This window comes from Taudactylus pleione, unplaced genomic scaffold (genome assembly GCF_031769625.1).
Source record: "Taudactylus pleione unplaced genomic scaffold, aTauple2 ptg000326l, whole genome shotgun sequence".
NCBI classification, from domain to species: Eukaryota; Metazoa; Chordata; class Amphibia; order Anura; family Myobatrachidae; genus Taudactylus; species Taudactylus pleione.
The window spans coordinates 5,184,233-5,202,577 of NW_028284727.1; the positions used below are offsets into that span (position 1 = coordinate 5,184,233).

General features: G+C 44.2%; 1 protein-coding gene across 3 annotated transcripts in view; it reads right to left on the minus strand.

The window, feature by feature from the left end:
- Nucleotides 1-5,950, minus strand: part of NCOA7 (nuclear receptor coactivator 7) — a 70,830-nt gene extending 64,880 nt beyond the window's left edge. For 2 of the 3 annotated variants that reach the window (XM_088443104.1, XM_088443103.1), the window contains exons 1-2: nucleotides 5,407-5,950; nucleotides 2,062-2,141 (exon numbers count right to left, since the gene is read on the minus strand). In XM_088443104.1, the coding sequence (XP_088299230.1) occupies nucleotides 2,062-2,141; nucleotides 5,407-5,680 (354 nt within the window). In that variant the 5' untranslated portion in view covers nucleotides 5,681-5,950. The remainder of the gene's footprint in view (nucleotides 1-2,061; nucleotides 2,142-5,406) is intronic. The other variant, XM_088443105.1, reaches the window with a different exon arrangement.
- Between the last annotated feature and the right edge of the window lie 12,395 nt (nucleotides 5,951-18,345).

Sequence of the window (18,345 nt, forward strand, 5' to 3'; positions counted from 1 at the left end):
TGGATTAAGGATCAGCAACAGTAAAGCTGGGTACACACTGTAGCGACCAGCATTCGTTCAGACTTTCCCAACGATTTCCTTTAAGCCCAGAACAAGCTATATTGAGTGTACACACTGTGCAATCTTGTCAACGACTGAATAATATATATATCTTATCGTTTGTACATATATACAATTTATCGTTGCTCCTGTAAACACTAGAACATACATCTTTAAGGTCACTGGCTGGGAGTGGCAAGAGCTGACGTCTTCAGAGGCCAAATCGGAGCAACATTTTGCCTGGTCGACCGGTTGGCCGTACACAATAGGCGATGTGAACCATATCGCTAACGTTATCGCTAGGTTTGATGTGCAGCACACCATCGCTAGCGACCAGCGGGAGCACACAATAATGCGTGCACACTGAGCAATGTTATTATGAAACAGCAAATTGGCCCGACATCACTCCAGTGTGTACCCAGCTTAAAGAAAGGGAATAAATGTAAGCTTTGTGTGAACCGTGTTGAGGTGTAGTAATGGATAGATTCATTGGAAGACATTTTAAAGTGCAGGCAAACAATGTAGGGAGTGGCATTGATGCAGATCATTTATCTTTAAAAAAAAATAAATTAGTCCAGAAAGAAATTGCTGCAGATTAGGAGTGCAAGAAATAAGCCTTTTGCAGTTATGGGTTACGGCAGTGGTTCCCAAACTGTGCGCTGTGGCACCCTGGGGTGCCTCGGGACACTTGCAGGGGTGCCTCAGGTTGGTGGTCCAGCACCAAATCAATTTTTTTTATGGTCAATGTAATGTAAATATGTGGACAAGCAGAAGCACCACCTGTCCACCGCCACATAACTGAGCCTAAGGATGACAGGTACACAAGTTACTTCACACTACATTTTTTTCTGAATGTCTCAATAACAAACTTTCGGCTTAGGGGTTCCGTGATAACAATGCTGATATTCTAGGGCGCCGTGATTCATAACATTTTGGCAACCAGTGGGTTAAGGACAACACCTACACTTGAGGGTTAGGAATTATTATTGTGTTATAGATAGAGATGTCAGATAAGTAGATTTTGCTGACTGGTGGAAAATGTAATAGCTCAGATTTTGAAAGACTGAGTTTGAGATGGCAAAAGGACATGTAATAGCAAAAATAACTTTATTAACACAAGAAAACATATGGTGAGAGATCCAGAGAGTAGATGAATTTGGGTGTCATATGTAATCAGTATTTAGGCAATACTGGACCTAGTGAAATGAACTCTGAAGCAGCAGCTTGGTGCATGATAGCAGAGATAGGATAATGCCCTGATGCCCAAAGAATGCAGCATTTGTATAAGACATGACTTCACAATAAGCATGGAAGTGGCAAAATATAATACTTTGCAAATATTGTATGTATGATATATACAGAATGGTCATTTACTTCCTTTTTATTGGGCAGTGCAGTTGGCATAGTGGTTAGCAGAACTGTTTTACAGCACAGAGGAGAGAGAGTTTGATTCCAAGCAGTGCGGTCGGACAGTGGCGCCTCTCCATAGATAGCGCACCCCTCCCAACATCCCGATTTCAGCAGGACAGCACTGTGCGGCAATGCTGGACCCCGGAGTAGCTGAATGGATGCTGCACATTCATGCGGAATCCATTTAGCGCCGAGAGAGGGCTGGGGGAAGCCCAGCTAGTGATGAAGTGCTGGGCTCGCCCCCAGCCTGACGTTACACGGGAGGTGTGCCTTGCAGGCACGCCCCCAAATGGCATCATTTAGGGGGCTTGGCCTATGGTAATTAGGCTATGCCCCCATTTTGCGGTCGCGACAACTACAGAGGCGGCACAGGGCATGGCTACCCCTGGAGCCGGCCCTGGCAAATAGACCCCCAATTATCTGACTGTGGGCCTGATACAAAGATGGACGAAGGATTGATGGGTGCAAAGTCGCTGAATCAGGCCCATAGATTGTAAACTCCGCTGAGTGATGTCAATGGCCAAATACTATGTATGCGGTATATAAATAACTAGTAATAAATAAATAATAAATTGGAGTCCTATATATTGGATGGAGCAGAACATGACTTACTATGTATTCCACAGTCCCCAAAGGTTTTTTCGTAACCATTTTTTTCTCCTTCTTTTCATTTTTATTATTATGACTTTCTCCTGGAAAAAAAAATAAAAACAAAAACAGACACTTAGTATAGAGGTTTGAGCAGGGACTTAATTTTAGCAAGCAAATTAAATAGACGTTAGTTGTGGGGCATTTCATTGCTACCTTACTGCATCGTCACATTTATAATTATCCAAAAGATACCTGCTCTAACATATTTAAAAAAAAAAACTCCCACAAGTATACAGAACCCACACCTGCCATGTAAGCGATACCCCCGCCCGCCGAGTCACTACTAGAATGATTGATTTTCATTAAGCTAATGGCAGGGATATTTGGAACGGTCATACTGAAACATATGTAACATGTTCAGATCACTGACCAGTCAGAGCTCTAGACAAATCACTCATCTGTGGAAAGGCGGGTATCCAATAGTATACTCTGCAGTGTCGGGCTCAATGTCATTAACAACATTGAGCACCCACACTGAACGATTTCATTCACAATATCGTTCAGTGACGTCACCCTCCCTCATCCCAGTACTTGCAGGACCTGACAATATCATCAGGTTGCCCTGCAAGTATGGGCAATGAAAGATGTTAACGACCAGCAGAAGCGCGCATCGCTTTTCGTTGACTGCATACCCACTGGACGATGTTGCGGACGATATAGTTATTTTTCAAATCTTCCAATTTATCGTCTAGTGCAAGGGTTCCCAACCACGGTTCTCAAGGCACACTAACAGTCCATGTTTTAAGGATAGCCATACTTGAGCATAGGTGCCTCAATTAGTACCTCAGTTATTTTTATTTAACCACCTGTGCTGAAACATGGACATCACGAAAACCAGGACTGTTAGTGTGCCTTGAGGACCAAGGTTGGGAATAACCGGTCTAGTGGATACGCGTCTTAAAGCACTAGCCAATTATTGCTGTGGGAGCATGCTAGATCCCTGTGTGTCCATAGCAGCCTTGTTTTCCTGATGCTTGTGAACAGCTTGTTATTTTGGTTGGGCAATTAATTTAAGATAATTTGAAACTTTGAATAAGTGAAGAGCCACACTGTGCGCTTAGAAGGACATTGGTATTTTTATTATATGGAATATGAAGCCAGAATAGCTGAAAAGAATGCCTGTCATTACCTTTCTTTTCTCTCCCTAAACACATACTGGCAATATTGAACTCTTTCGGTAGATTACTACTACAACAAATCCTGAATCTCTCTCTTCATTCTGAAAGCAATTACATGACTTCAACTCCCTCCAGTATACAGTACCTCTCTACTCCCACTCACAGACACTGCATCACAGTACACCAGTTTCTCTCAAACCTAGTCGTCGGGAAACACTCACAGAATCAAATATTAAAATGTGTCAGTCAATAATACAAACACCTGAGCTACATGAAGAATATATGGAAAACATGCACTCTTAGGGGTCTATACATTAATAATCGCGGTACTGCCACGATTATTGACGTTCCAACTCGCCGGGGATATTTTAATTTTTAATAAAAATATCCCAGCTATGTACTACCGGTAACTCGCAAGGACAGCGGTTGTGGTAAACGCTGTCCCCACGAGCTATATCTCCGGCATTTAGGAGAAGTATTTCAAAGAAGAAAAAGACTTCCCCAGGGGAAGCAGACGCTGCGCATGCGGTTCTAACAGGGTTGGTACTATCATTAGGCAAACAAGCGAGGTTGCAGGAACACCAACATTTCAGGGCAACTAAAACACGAGTGTGACAGGAGTTACTCATTTGGTTTTGAATATTTAATTAAACATGGAATCTTTAAATGTGCATTTCTTTCAAAATAAAAAGTTATTTTTCAATGCAGTCTGGGTTTTTGATTTAGGGGTATATGTATCAAAGCTTGATGTGAGATAAAATTGTGAAATATATATCACCAACCTATCAGCTCCAAACTATCATTTCTTAAACACAGCGTGCAAAATGTAAGTTTGAAGATGATTGGTTGGTGATATATATCTCACATCAAGCTTTGATACATATGCCCCTTAATATGCCTTGATAAATCTACTGACAACATTCTGATACTGCAGAGGTTCCCAAACTCCATCATTAAAGTCCAGATGGTTAAATCAAATTGACTGAGGCACTAATTAAGTAACCTCTGCTCAAGCATGGACATCCTTAAAATGCGGACTGTAATGGCAGAGTTTGGGAACCTTTGTGATAGTATATATTATCTTTTTCATAGCTAGAACCATATAAATTGTGCAGTTGCTATATCCAGTTTAAGGGACCTATGTATCAAAGCTTGATGAGAGTCAAAATTGTGAGATATAACTCACCAACCAGTCAGCTTCTAATACCACTTTCAGACAGAAAATGGCAAAAAACCCAGCTTTTACCCGGCATTATGCGTGCAAGGCTTTTTGACATTTTCTGTCTGATACCCCTTTCACACAGGAAAATAAAAATCCTGGGTAATGCACTATTAACTGGTAAACAACCCAGGTTTTCTCAGTGTGTAAAAGGGTCAACCTGGGGCTCAATTCCCCTAAACCAGGGTCGGAGACCCGGGATGACCCTTTCACACAGGGATAAAACCCGGGTTGTTTAGCAATTTAACAGGTAAAAGTGAATTACCTGGGATGTTCATTTTCAGTGTGAAAAGGGGTATTACTTACATTTTATTGGCTGTGTTTGAAAAATGACAGGAGCTGATTGGTTAATACTTCTCTCAAAATTTTATTTCACATCAAGCTTTGATACATAGGACCCTAAAAGTGGCATTTCCCACACATTCTAGGAAAATGTGGTTATTATACAGAAGGACACTTACATGCTTCTTAGTTTACGTGTAACCACAAAGTTATGATGGGATTAGTAAGCTTTCCTACATACACAAAGTAATCCATTCACAAACATTTCTCTGCTGGATACAGCAAATCAGTTTATTAAATTCAATTTTTAGAAAAGAAAACCAAACCTTTACATGCTGGCTAAATTAGGGTGTAATAGGAACACAATTCTATTAAGTTACAGTCATTTACCACTTTTATTTGGCAACAATTGCAATAATACTTTTTTTTGGCATTTGGATATTTTCCACATAGTGCTTTATAATAAATATCATTTAGCAACACTGTTGTAACTAAAATTTATGTTCCCTCTTACTTCAGTCAGATACACTTTCCTACCCTTTTATGGAATTGCAGTACCACAAAATATAAACAAATGGATTGTAACATTAACAAATAACTCCAAACGGTCACCAACAATACTTTCTATGAACAATGAAAGAATGCACACAGTGGATCAGCAAGTTGTAAACCTATTAGCAAACATACCAAGCACACAGCAGGGCAGCTGGCTACAGTCTATAGACCAGCAATAGGACTTATTAGAGAAGGGGGCATATAGATGATCCACAGGTCTCCTGTCAGGACTGTAAGTGCACTTGTGCCCAGGGGAAGGCAGAGCATGGCTGTCTTTAGCTGGAGGTAGCTCATCACTTGCCTCTGGTAGCTGCTCCTCATGAACACTGTCTGTGTCAGGCTGCACATCTCTCCCGCAGCACAGGGTGCAATGCTCAGTATCATGCATACACTCTACAGCAAACATTCTTATACCTTCCCTCAGTCACTGCAATAGGACTTCATGCAATATAATATAAGTGCTGCTCCTTATAAGGTGGCAGGTCTCTGAGGAATCAATGAGCTCCTAACAGTGCAAGCAGCATGGCTTCCATAGTCCATTAAAGAGACCGTACTCTATCCTCTCCATCAGGATCTATGGAAATGGGCATGTTATTGTTCCTGCAGTGCAGACCAGTTAGATCCAGACTCAGCAAAGGAGGAGTTTGCTTTAGGGTCCTGAAGTTATCTGACCCATCCCCCCACACAGACTGTAGACAGGCTGAAGGGGCACAAAGGCCTGATACTGGGAACTTCTACACCTGGTTTACTAAGCTTTGTACAGAATGCACAGCCATTAACTGTTTTACCTTAAATGCAACTGACAGCTTATGTGAGTATTGTTCATTTCTTAAACGAAATAGGATCTCACATATTTGGAGAAGATGGTAACAGCATTTTGTCACACTGGTTGCTCACCAATTTTAAAAGTATAGTAAACATATCAGGGATTTTTGGTTTTATAAAGATAAAATTAAATATATATGTAAGACACACACACCTTTATACAATTAAATAAAAATGTAAAGGCTCCCTTAAGGCCCCCATACATCAGCAATCTGAAAACCACAATTGAACAATTTGAAGATTTATTGCCCGACCTTAGGATTTCCCAATCGAGCAATTTGCGCCCATACACTACAGATCTTTTTCAGTGATTTGCAGATCGATTGCAGCAAACACAGATCTGGCAATCTTGAAAGGCTCCATCATTTTGCTAGAAACGGTCTGCAAATCTGCTGATCATGTCCATACACTAGCAATCTACAGCCCCAATCAATCTGTGAAATCCAACATGTTGGACAATCAGATTTAACAATTCCAATCACTTTTTGGTTGCAATCTGCGACCTGTGAAGCCCATACATTGCTGATTTTTATACACAATCAATTGCAATGATGGATTGCAGCAATCGTGCAATTTGCAATTGATTGTGTATAAAAATCTGCAATGTATTGGCTTCACAGATCGCAGATTGCAACCAAAAAGTGATTGGAATTGTTAAATCTGATTGTCCAACATGTTGGATTTCACAGATCGATTGGGGCTGTAGATTGCTAGTGTATGGCCATGATCAGCAGATTTGCAGACCGTTTCTAGCAAAATGATGGGCCTTTCAAGATTGCCAGATCTGTGTTTGCTGCAATCGATCTGCAAATCACTGAAACAGATCTGTAGTGTATGGGTGCAGATTGCACGATTGGAAAATCCTAAAATCGGGCAATAAATCTTCAAATTGTTCAATAGTGGTTTTCAGATTGCTGATATATGGGGGCCTTAAGAGACACACACCCCCTTTTTGAAGTTGATATACAATAAAGGCCCCCATACATCAGCAATCTGAAAACCACAATTGAACAATTTGAAGATTTATTGCCCGATCTTAGGATTTCCCAATCGAGCAATCTGCGCCCATACATTACAGATCTTTTTCAGTGATTTGCAGATCGATTGCAGAAAACACAGATCGGACAATCTTGAAAGGCCCATCAATTTACTGGTAACGGTCTGCAAATCTGCTGATCATGGCCATACACTAGCAATCTACAGCCCCAATCGATCTGTGAAATCCAACATGTTGGACAATCAGATTTAACAATTCCAATCACTTTTTGGTTGCAATCTGCGACCTGTGAAGCCCATACATTGCTGATTTTTATACACAATCAATTGCAAATTGCTGGATTGCCACAATCGATTGCTAATGTATGGGGGCCTTAAGATAAACTGTTGGACCTGCTGAACAGAATATTTTACAGTAGCTTTTTCCCCATTTTGATAAAAACTTAACTGTTTCATGACCATGGTATATTAAACCTACATGTCACATTTTAGAGATATCACTTTCTCCTGGGATTACCAGTTTATTTCTTATGCTGGCCACACACTGCGAGGTAAAACTCACCATCAGACAGACAGACAGACCAATTATCTGACTTACATACTCAGGAGCAGCTGATTCAGCCCTGGACGCAGTCCATTCACGGATGTTTCCGGAATTACGCATGTGCTGCTGCAGCTCCGGTAGCAGTGGGACAGGTTGCGGCAGTTTGGTGGTAGGAAGGGGGCACCTTTCAGAAAAGGAGGCACGTCGCCTTAGTTTCTTGGGTGAGCAGAAGCCATTGACTGCGTCATTGGACACATCTTCACTGGCCTCCAATGGTTGCAATGGTGATGCGATGCTGCATCTGCCTATGCAGTCAGCGAAGCTGAGAAGCGGGAAGTGCTGCATTAACATAACTTTTCAGATCCGCTGCGGCACAAGACGCAGCACTGGTCACTCCTGCGTCCATCTCTGAATCAGGTACACAGTCAGATAATTGGCCTCTCGGTCTGATGGGGAGTATATCCCATGCTGGGCATACACTATCCAATTATCAGCTCGATCAACCAACAATAATCTGATCAAACCGATAATTGAACATTGTTGTATCGCCTCAACTGATCAGTAATTATAGGATATATAAGTACTGTCGGACATGCAGAATTGTCCAAGATGTCCATAGATCGGATAATTGGTCGACTGCATCTGGCAGTGTATGCACAACATTTCCCTTTCTTTCAAAGGGTAGGGATGTGGAAATGTTTGCTCTCTAGGTGAGGAACATAGGTATCGTAGCCACACTGTGAAATATTTCATAGTATATGACCACAATATCTGATGGGTTTTAGCGTGTCAGATAAAATGTCTTTTGGTCTGACAGACATTTGATCTCACAGTGAATGTCCAGCATTAGATTTGATCAGCAATTATCGCATCTTTCAGGCATACTGAAATATTCCTCATGCCAGGCAGAGTAATAATTGCTGCTCAGTCATGGATCGTAGCAGGGTATTTATGTTAACCCTCTCCACCCCTGACTGGCAAGTAGCAGCAGTGCTACTGATCCTGCTGCTTGTTTTAGCAATTGCACCCTTTAAAAATTTAAACAAACACCCTGGCCTGCTCTTATCTGGAGGCTCGACACAGGTGTGCAGAGGAAATCCCCGGTGGCCAACATCTCACCTGAGGGTCAGTAACTTGGTGTAGCAGGATCATAGATGAACTTGGGTGTTTGGTTTGTTTCTATGGAAACGACACCAAGATTAGCCCTCCTGCCAATCAAAGTGGGGGGTCCTCATACACCCCTGTCCTCTCTGGTTGGCCAAGTCCCTCTGTGGTGGCTGGCCACTCTCCTTAAAGCTTAGACCCATACCACTGCATTTCCTGGTGGGCCCTTCATGCTCCATTCCGACACTGCAGCGGTGTTCCAAACTGCAGCTGCCGGCTTTCCTGTACCTGTTATAAACCCCATACATGGGATTTTACAAATATTGAAATATATTTTTTTATTAAAAAAAATTCAAACTTTATTAATTTCTGAGCATTTTTTGGTAAAATAAAATGTATCAGTTAAGAATAATATTAATGCCTCTTTTAGCATCATCATTAATTTTAGTGCTAGGCGGACTTAGCATCGCCTCGGGACCCTAGGCAGATGCCTAATTGAAAAATAGGCCTTGGCTATAGTCTTTTTTTTTTCAGCCTGTGTACACAATGAGGGATAAACTCGCTCCAGAAGTTACTGTGCCAGTATTACAGTGGAAGTGGAAAAGAGGTTTCCCTGGCAATGTGCCTCTCATCACCAGATGGCGTTGCCTAATAGAAGCTTATGGGTTTCTCCTCTGGAGACTTCCCCAAGAATGATCCAATAGGATCCCTCCCAGGGTCCCCAGCAGCTCGTGCAATGCATGCAGGATGCATTGCATCCAAAATGTGCTGTTTGATGCATCCCGCTCTTCATCTATTCCTTTAAAATTAAATGAAAACCAAATTACTTCCAGTGTTAGTTATGAAAATCTCCACATGTATAATGGAAAGACATGTAAAAACAAATCTGAGGACTGAGGCATGGAAATCACCTATGACTAAATTGTTATGTATAACCTAATTTTTGTACACTGTAGAAACAGATCTTCCTTTTAGGTTTAGACATTTTTTTTTTCAGTTTTCAGAAATGTGGTTCTCACAGTAGGTCAAATCGGTTTCTCACAACTACGCTATGCACAGTTATAGGAATGTAAAGAACCCACTCACCGTTTAAACCACAATTATGTCAGTGATTTTGCATAGATGGTGAATGAGATACCAGTGATGTTAGAATTATGTATGGAATATTGCGTTAATTTAGCTTACTTTGTACTAGCAACATTCGCAAATACACATAAAAAATTATGGCAAAATAAGAAATGTATCTACAAGACCACTAAGCATCATTTAAGAAAATAAAAACAAAAATAAAATATATTCTCTTTTGGATGGGTGCAGGTTTTCTTGGAAAAAAAAATTCTTATGTGTTACCCCAGAAACTGACATTCTGATCTGGTCAAACCTGGCAAACTGAAGATCGGGAGAAGGATCATCCAACCTGAATTGCAGTGCTCATATCTCCAGACATGTAGGCAGCAATGTATGCTGCCAGAGGCTTGTGCTACATGTGTGCTATATAATATATATATATATATATATATTGTCGTAAGCTGCAGGAGGAAGATGCTACTAATACTGGGTACACGCTAGGTCGACGGGTCGGGCGTTTGGCCGGGTATGTGTTTATGATGCCGGCGGTCGCTATGCCGACCGCCGGCATCTCCACTACAGAATCCCGGCGAGGGTTAATTAACCTATGCCGGCATCCCGATCGTAGACAGCCGCAGGGGGGGGAGGGTTAGGTTTAGGGTTCAGGGGGGGGACTTAGGGTTAGGCACCCCCCCGGAGGTTAGGTTTAGGCTAGGGAAAGAGGGGGTTAGGGTTAGGCACGGGGGGGGGAGATTAGGGTTAGGCACCCTAAAGGAGGGTTAGGCGGTAGATTAGGTTAGGAAATAATTACCTTTCGGGCGATCGGGATTTCCTTCCACGTCGGGCTGGCACTGCCGGGCTTTGAACCGCCGGCCGCAAATATACCGATTCCGTTTGGCCGACCTATCTGACGATTGGTAAGTGCATAAACAGCATTTAAAATTACACATCCAGTTGAACTGTCACTCATCGGTGGGTCCCTGCTAGGGATGGACATGGTGGGTAATCATCGATGGTATAAAACCATTTAAATGGAAACCATCAATGGTTTCAATCACCAATGGTCATCCCTGCTCTATGACATACTGGGCTGACGACCAATTAGAACTGAGGGACGGGGGTTCACGGTTGCGTCGTGGGGGGAAAGATAGGCTAAGTGTCCTGGCAATAAGTAAAAACAAAACAAAACTGGGGGTCTCTGTCATCGATAGTGGAGAACCATTGGTTCTATGCCATCAATGGCAAAACTATCTGATATTGGCTGTAAACCATTGATGTTTTCAAAACATCGATGGTCGATGGCCATCCCTATTCCCTGCAACATGTGTACAGGTGATCTGCGGGTCTCCCGTACACACCAGCAGTCCTTTCAGATATATCAGACACCTGCTGTGCTGCAGGGCCGATCCAATATGTTTGTGAAAGACGTCGTCCACAGACATATCAGGTGTGCTCACCCGAAGATGAACTATAGATATATCGGCTATTCAGTGGAACGGCCGATATATCTACCAATGTGTACCCAGCTTTACTCTCTGGTATCTGTATTAACAGACATTGGACTGTATGATATTACATTCAGGAAAGGAAGTGAAGACTTGACATAGTAATGAAGAGGTGATGGAGCCTGTACAGACCAGGGCAGTGATAATGTGTAAATCATTGTCAGAGAGCGGTTTTAAAGTATGGAAGAAGAGTCAGCAGTTTTACCTGGCTAGCACGCTGAGCTGCCGAGCCGAAAGTGAGCTCCCTGCTGTGTTATCTCAGCAGGGTTTCCAATTGCAGCTTTTCACAACCAGGAGAGGAAACGGAAGAGTTTTTTTTGCCAGGGCAGGATAAAATAATAATTTTTAATGTCTAGTGGTCCTATTAGAGAAATTTAAGGAAACTAACTCCTCAATCCATTGAACTAAAATCCCATGTAATGTTGTGCAGCACAAAGACTGGGACACGTTTAGGAAACCGGTGGCCGCAATCCCGACCGCTGGCTTCCCGAATCCTCTATCCCGCCTAGGGATAAATGACTGGGGTGTTTGACTGGGGCGGTACACCTGTCAAACCGTAACGCAGGTGTCCTAAGGCGAGCTCAGGGAGGACAGAAACCTCCCGTGGAGCAGAAGGGATGTCGGGGGCCGCGAGCGGACAGCCGCGGGGGGGGGGGGGAGGGTTAGGTTTAGGGCACCCGGGGAGGAATTAGGGTTAGGCACCCCCCCGGGAGGGTTAGGGTTAGGCACCACCGCGGGGGACTTAGGTGTAGGCAGCGGGGAAGGGGGGGTTAGGGTTAGACACTTAGAGGGGGGAGGTTAGGGTTAGGCACCCCTAAGGAGGGTTAGGGTTAGGGGGGTTGGTTAGGTTAGTAAGTACTTACCTTAGGGACGATCGGGATTTCTAGCGCTGTCGGGCTTCCGCTGCTGGGCTCTGCTGTTTTGTCTTGCTGCCGCAGCCGGGAATCGAACCGCCGGTCGTGCGGAAGCCGGCTATTCATACCGAATGCCAAAGGCTGCATAACAATGTATATGTAAACAAAATTGACTAAATGTAACTAGAAGATTGTTTTCCCTCTACAGGCATTTATATGGACTGTCTACTTTGTTGAGATCTTGCTCCTGATGTAACACTTTCTCTCTGCCTCTCTCTGGCAGTCTCTCCTGGAGAGAGATTATGAGATTTTAGTAACGGGTGGCAATGTAAAGCTGGGTACACACTGACAGATATTGATTGCCCAATATATCTGGTGCCCGTTGGCCAGTGCGTACCAGCGATAAGTCTGTGAACGGCGTCATTCACAGACATATTGCGTCGGCTGTGCAGCACAGCCGATGGACCGACATATCTGCAGATATTTCTGACCATCGGCAAGTTTGTACGGGGGTGATCAGCCGATCTGTACACATGCAGCCATGGGGATGGGGGGCAGAACATGCTGCCTGGAAGATGATGGTTGTTCAGTGTATATGAACGACCATCATCTACAGATCTATCTGCAGATCACTCATTCTGCAGATGTATCTTTGCAGTGTGTACCCAGCATAACTGTGAATACAAGATCCCGTCCAGCTCTGACATCAGTCGGCTTGTGATCAATGCAAAGCATCAGTTATTGCATTCACCACAATGGGTAGTGATCACTTTATCATGGACATTATCTCATAGGCAAACGCAGGGTGGGTTTCTGTCTACCTGGAAACCCCCCTCCCCAGCCCACACCATGACCACAATAGAAATAGTAATACAATAGAATTTTACAAGTGCTGCATGTTATACTCAGTATCACAAATGAAATAATTAGCACCACCTGTGGATCTTTTAACATGTATCAGCTAGTAATAAATAACCTGTGCATCAACTAGGAGATCTGGAAAACATTCACTGTTAGGGATGTGCTGCTATAGAGCCCAATATATACATATATGTCCAGGGCAGTGCTAGGTTATTCTGCTGCTCCCAGCAGGGGCGGAACTCCCGGAGACAATGGAGTCAGTTGCCACCGGGAGCCAGCCCTGAAGGGGACACCTCCTCCATTGTCACCCGGGTCCCGGCCGTTCCGGCTTCTAAGTAGTTGTAATAACTTCCAAAACAGAGGAACCGCTGAGTGACGATCAGCATCAGCGGTGCTCCTCCTCCACTCTGTGGTCTCTGCACTCTGTGGTCTCTGGTCGCGGACGTCGCATAGCATGTGACCACCTGCGACCCTGTGGCCTGTGCCTGCCTGCCTGAGGAGCCAAGACAGGCTGTCTCCATCACTGCAACTTGACACCAGCGACTGGCACTGACTGCGGGGGAGAGTGCTGTGAAACCAGCGCGGCCGCAGTCACTGACTGCGGGGACAGTGGCCGGGACCCGGGAATGCCGCAAGGTGAAATGAAGGTACTGTAGAACAGACAAACTCACTTCTTTATCTATCCCACAGGAGAGTGCTTACAATGGGGGTGATTGAGGCAGCAGGGGGTGGGAAGCAGCAAAGTGTTAGGAACTAATTTAAAAGATACTGTAAGTGACAATATTGGCTTCACAGCCCAGAAATAATTTTACACTCCTGTTGCCTAACTCTGTTTAATCTCTATAATTATCACTAATGTCCTCCAGTATGTATCTCTCATGGCCACGTCTTTTGTAATTTCTGTATGTCTCATGTCCATATCTTCTGTCCTCCGTGTACATTCAATCACTCCCACATGTTTTCTCCTCTATGTATGTCTCATGTATGCTTCTATCTTTTTATATGTCATGCCTATGTCTCCTGTCCTCTGTGTGTCTCCCATGCCTATGTCTCCTGTCCTCTGTGTATCTCCCATGCCTATGTCTCCTGTCCTCTGTGTATCTCCCATGCCTATGTCACCTGTCCTCTGTGTATCTCCCATGCCTATGTCTCCTGTCTTCTGTGTATCTCCCATGCCTATGTCTCCTGTCCTCTGTGTATCTCCCATGCCTATGTCTCCTGTACTCTATGTATCTCCCATGCCTATGTCTCCTGTCCTCTGTGTATCTCCCATGCCTATGTCTCCTGTCCTCTGTGTATCTCCCATGCCTATGTCTCCTGTACTCTGTGTATCTCCCATGCCATGTCTCCTGTCCTCTGTGTATCTCCCATGCCTATGTCTCCTGTCCTCTATGTATTTCCCATGCCAATGTTTCCTGCCCTCTATGTTTCTCTCATGCTTATGTTCCCTGCCCTATATATGTGTTCCCTAAGCTCTGGGTCTCTCATGCCCACATTCCCCGTCCCCAACTGTATGTTTCCTCCATGGCCAGGTTTCTTGCCCTCTATGTCTGCCTCTCCTGTCCTCCATCTCTTTCACCCACATGTCTGAATCTCCTGTCCTCTCTCCACCTCTTCTCTCATTCCTAATTTAGTGCCCTACTCTTACACCCATTTGTCAGTATATGAATATACAGATGTCAGACATACTTTTCCTTTTTAGGAGAACCATTTGTTGCCCAATATGTCCTCCTTCACAATGAGCCAGTTCAATCCTACCACACAATATCGAGTCCAGACACCAGCACTGAAGGGGCACATCCTCCATTTTCCCACAATATATTTACCATACTTAAGGCTGTTCTATATTAGTGTTTTTGTGCATATGTAATAGATAGATATGCACCATATTTATTTTTCCTTTTTTTATTAGAGGGGGGCACCAAATTATAACCTGCTTCCGGGCGTCTGGGATGAAGTTACGCCACTGGCTCCCAGACTTGTTCTGGTGCCCACATCTAAAATAAAAGCATTCAGCTCAGGCAGGATGGCCCTACTGCCGCATCTAATGGCTTACTGTGATTGCTGGTCCTCTATATGCTGGAATTATGACACACAATACACTTTGTATGACTCATATTAAAGCTGGTTAGGTGCTAAGTATACCCTCTTCATGGACTGGCCACACTCACTCTAAAATCAGGCATTCGGACCCCCCCACCCCTTAGAAATCCTGCGTTTGCCACTGTATCTGGTTCCCTTCACAATTTAAGCTGTCAGAGTAAGAACCGGTGGTGGAATACACTGGTCAACATGACTTTTTTACACAAGAAAATAGTGAATCTTTCCATCAGGCACAGTGTGTTTGTGACAGTTACTTTTCTTTTTTCAGATTTTTAGATTTCTTTATGGCCTGTCATACACACAGACAAACAGACAGACCTGGGCATATAAACAATATGTCCCCCTACAGGGCTGCCATCAGAAATTGTGGGGCCCAGTACAAATAAAACCAACAGCCCCTGCTCCCCCCCTCCCTTACACACATACCACCAAATCCTGCTCCAACGGAAGCAGAGGTGTAGCATTCAGCCCTGGTACATGGAGTAAGCACATGCTCCTGTCAAATAACAGGTATGTCCCTCAGATCTCTCCACGTGCCATCAGACCTCACATAAATTAAATAGAAGATATAGAAGAATATATATATATATGTTTATACATGCACACAGAATAACAATAGCAAAGAGACGTGGGGAGGGGAGCAGAATCACATATGGGGCAGGAGAGGCACATGTGGGGGGAGCTGACACAGATGGGTATATGAGGCAGGTTCATGAAGAGGCAGAGGCACATATGAGGAATGGGCAGAGGCAAAGATGTGAAGGGGGAGGTACAATGGGCACAGATGGTAAAATGGAGGAAAAAGGAGCAAGGGCACATATGTCAAAGAGGCCAGTGTCAGTTGTAAAGTGGGAAGGGGTAACAGAGTGACATTGGGCACCGCAGCTTCTGCTCCCTGTGGTGCACAGCCACAATGCCTAGCTAATGTAAGTAGGTAGAACTAGGGGAAGAGAGTGTAGGTGAATAACAGGGGCGGTTCACCTGTGGTTGCTGCAATTGTAGTAGAAGGGAAGATTGTTTCATTGCTCTGGAAGGGGTCTGTATAAGAATGGGGGGCGCGGGGCGCGCACCTTCATAAACCTCAGTCTGGCCTTGAAAGTGCCAATAATCCTGGTGGGTCAGCCACGTACTGTTTCACAAAGTCAGGAGTATGTGGTCAGGATCATAAGTGCCGCAGGCTCGGGGCCCCCAGTCTGCCTGTGATGACAGCGCCGGTCACATGCCACTGGCGCTGGCCGGCCGTGTTACTGTTGTGTGGTATCATGACATCTCTCCGGCCAGTGGCCAGCACTAGCAATTTGCACTGACCTGTGTGGCAATGTAATAATTCTTTGCAGACGGCCATGGCACCTCTGCTGTCAGGGTTCAGCACAGGAGTACTGGCTGTACCCCCATAATGGTGGCCCTGTCCCCTTGTTGTCCCTCTCCACTCTCCCCTCTCACTTTTATGTGGAGCCTTCAGCAGCTTTCTCCTTCTCTCCTCCATGCAGCTTGACCGGCTGGTGTTGCCCTGACCCCCTGGTCGGGTCAGAGGAGCATGTGTGTTGGGCTCCTCCAATCAGGGCTTAGCACATTGTCCTGTGACCCCTGGGTGTCTCTCACCATAGAGGAGCCTGTTAACACAAGTATTTGTTGTATTAGTTGTTATTTTCAATAATGCCAAGAAAGTGTTTACATCACCCAGACAATTTCTGTTATGTGTGTGGTGAAGTGACCTTTAAATCCAGAGGTGACATTTTCATGAAAATCATAACCTAGGACTTTTTAGGTCAGCCAGAATTTAGACTGACGTAGGTACTAATTTAATAAAACTTTAAAAACTTATGTCACAAAAAACCCTGTCTGATGGAATAAGTCTGAAATCATGTTCGAATTCAGCATGAAAAATACATTTAGATTGAATTTATTTAGTTCTTGTTGTAACCCTGGTTAAGGGTAAATCTGATATTAATAAATATATTTATTTATTAACAGTTTCTTATATAGCGCAGCCTATTCCGTTGCGCTTTACAATTGGAAACATTTATAGAACAAAACTGGGTAATAACAGACAGATATATAGGTAGAAAGGCCCTGCTCGTAAGCTTACAATCTATAAATTTGAACGTTATTTTACAGTGATATGTGATCTATTGGTGTACATATCCTGAGGTAATACCAGGCGCAGGGGGGTGGAGCCGGCTAGGGAATCCTGAGTCCCAGCATAGGTACTGAGGATACAGGAGCCTGCGGTGGTCACGTGTCTTGCAGCAGCAGCCAAGCACCGGCAGCGACAGCTGACAGAAAAATCATCCCACTGACAGAGGAGGCAGAGCTGCAGCAGATCAGCACAGCTGTGAAGCTGTGTTAGTGGAGAGTAGGCAAGTCTGGCCGTTCAGGAGGTGGAGCAGCAGCAGGGATCAACATGTGACAGGGCTACAAAATGACAAGGAGGCGGGGATCGTGGAGAGAGGCAGCACATAGTCTGACCAGAGAGCGCAGGGGCAGCCCGTTTTTACTGTCAGTGTATCCGGCTGTTGTAGGCTACCTGAAGGGAGGAACTAAGCACCCTGGTGTATTGTTGGTAGTGACAGCAACGCCCTACCAGCAGTGAGTATAAACTGTCACACTGCACACAGCAGCAGAGCTCAGCAGCCCAGACTATAAACTAGAATGTAAGCTCTTACGAGCAGGGCCTCTACCCTCTTGTGCTTCTCCTTACTTTACTTTTGCCTACTTCTTACCCCCCTCCAGGGCACCTAACACTTGGTTGCTTACGCTCTGTTGCATATCTAGGTGTTATGGTTACTTATGTATCAATGTATATTATCCATGTCCTTGTCCTATTTTGTACTGTAAGTCAGTTGTCAAATTATTTGTTTATGTACTTTGTAAGGCGCTGCGGAACACTTGTGGCGCCATATAAATAAAGGATAATAATAATAATAATATATACTATCTTTAGCAGCCACAGCGGTATTCTTCAGCATAGCAGGGAGGCCAGAGCCGTAACTAGACTTTTTGGTGCCCTGTGCCAGAAAGAGCACTAGTGTCCCCCCCACCCACATTTTTCAAATAGGGATATAAGATAATGCACCTGAGAAAGGGCCATGGCCTCATAGGGAAGTGCCAGGGTAGAGATAGAGGAGACCAGGAGATGCTGGGCATAAAAGAAGAGGAAGCTACAAGTAAGAATCACAATAAACAGGAAAATTGACAGGCCCAAACAGCG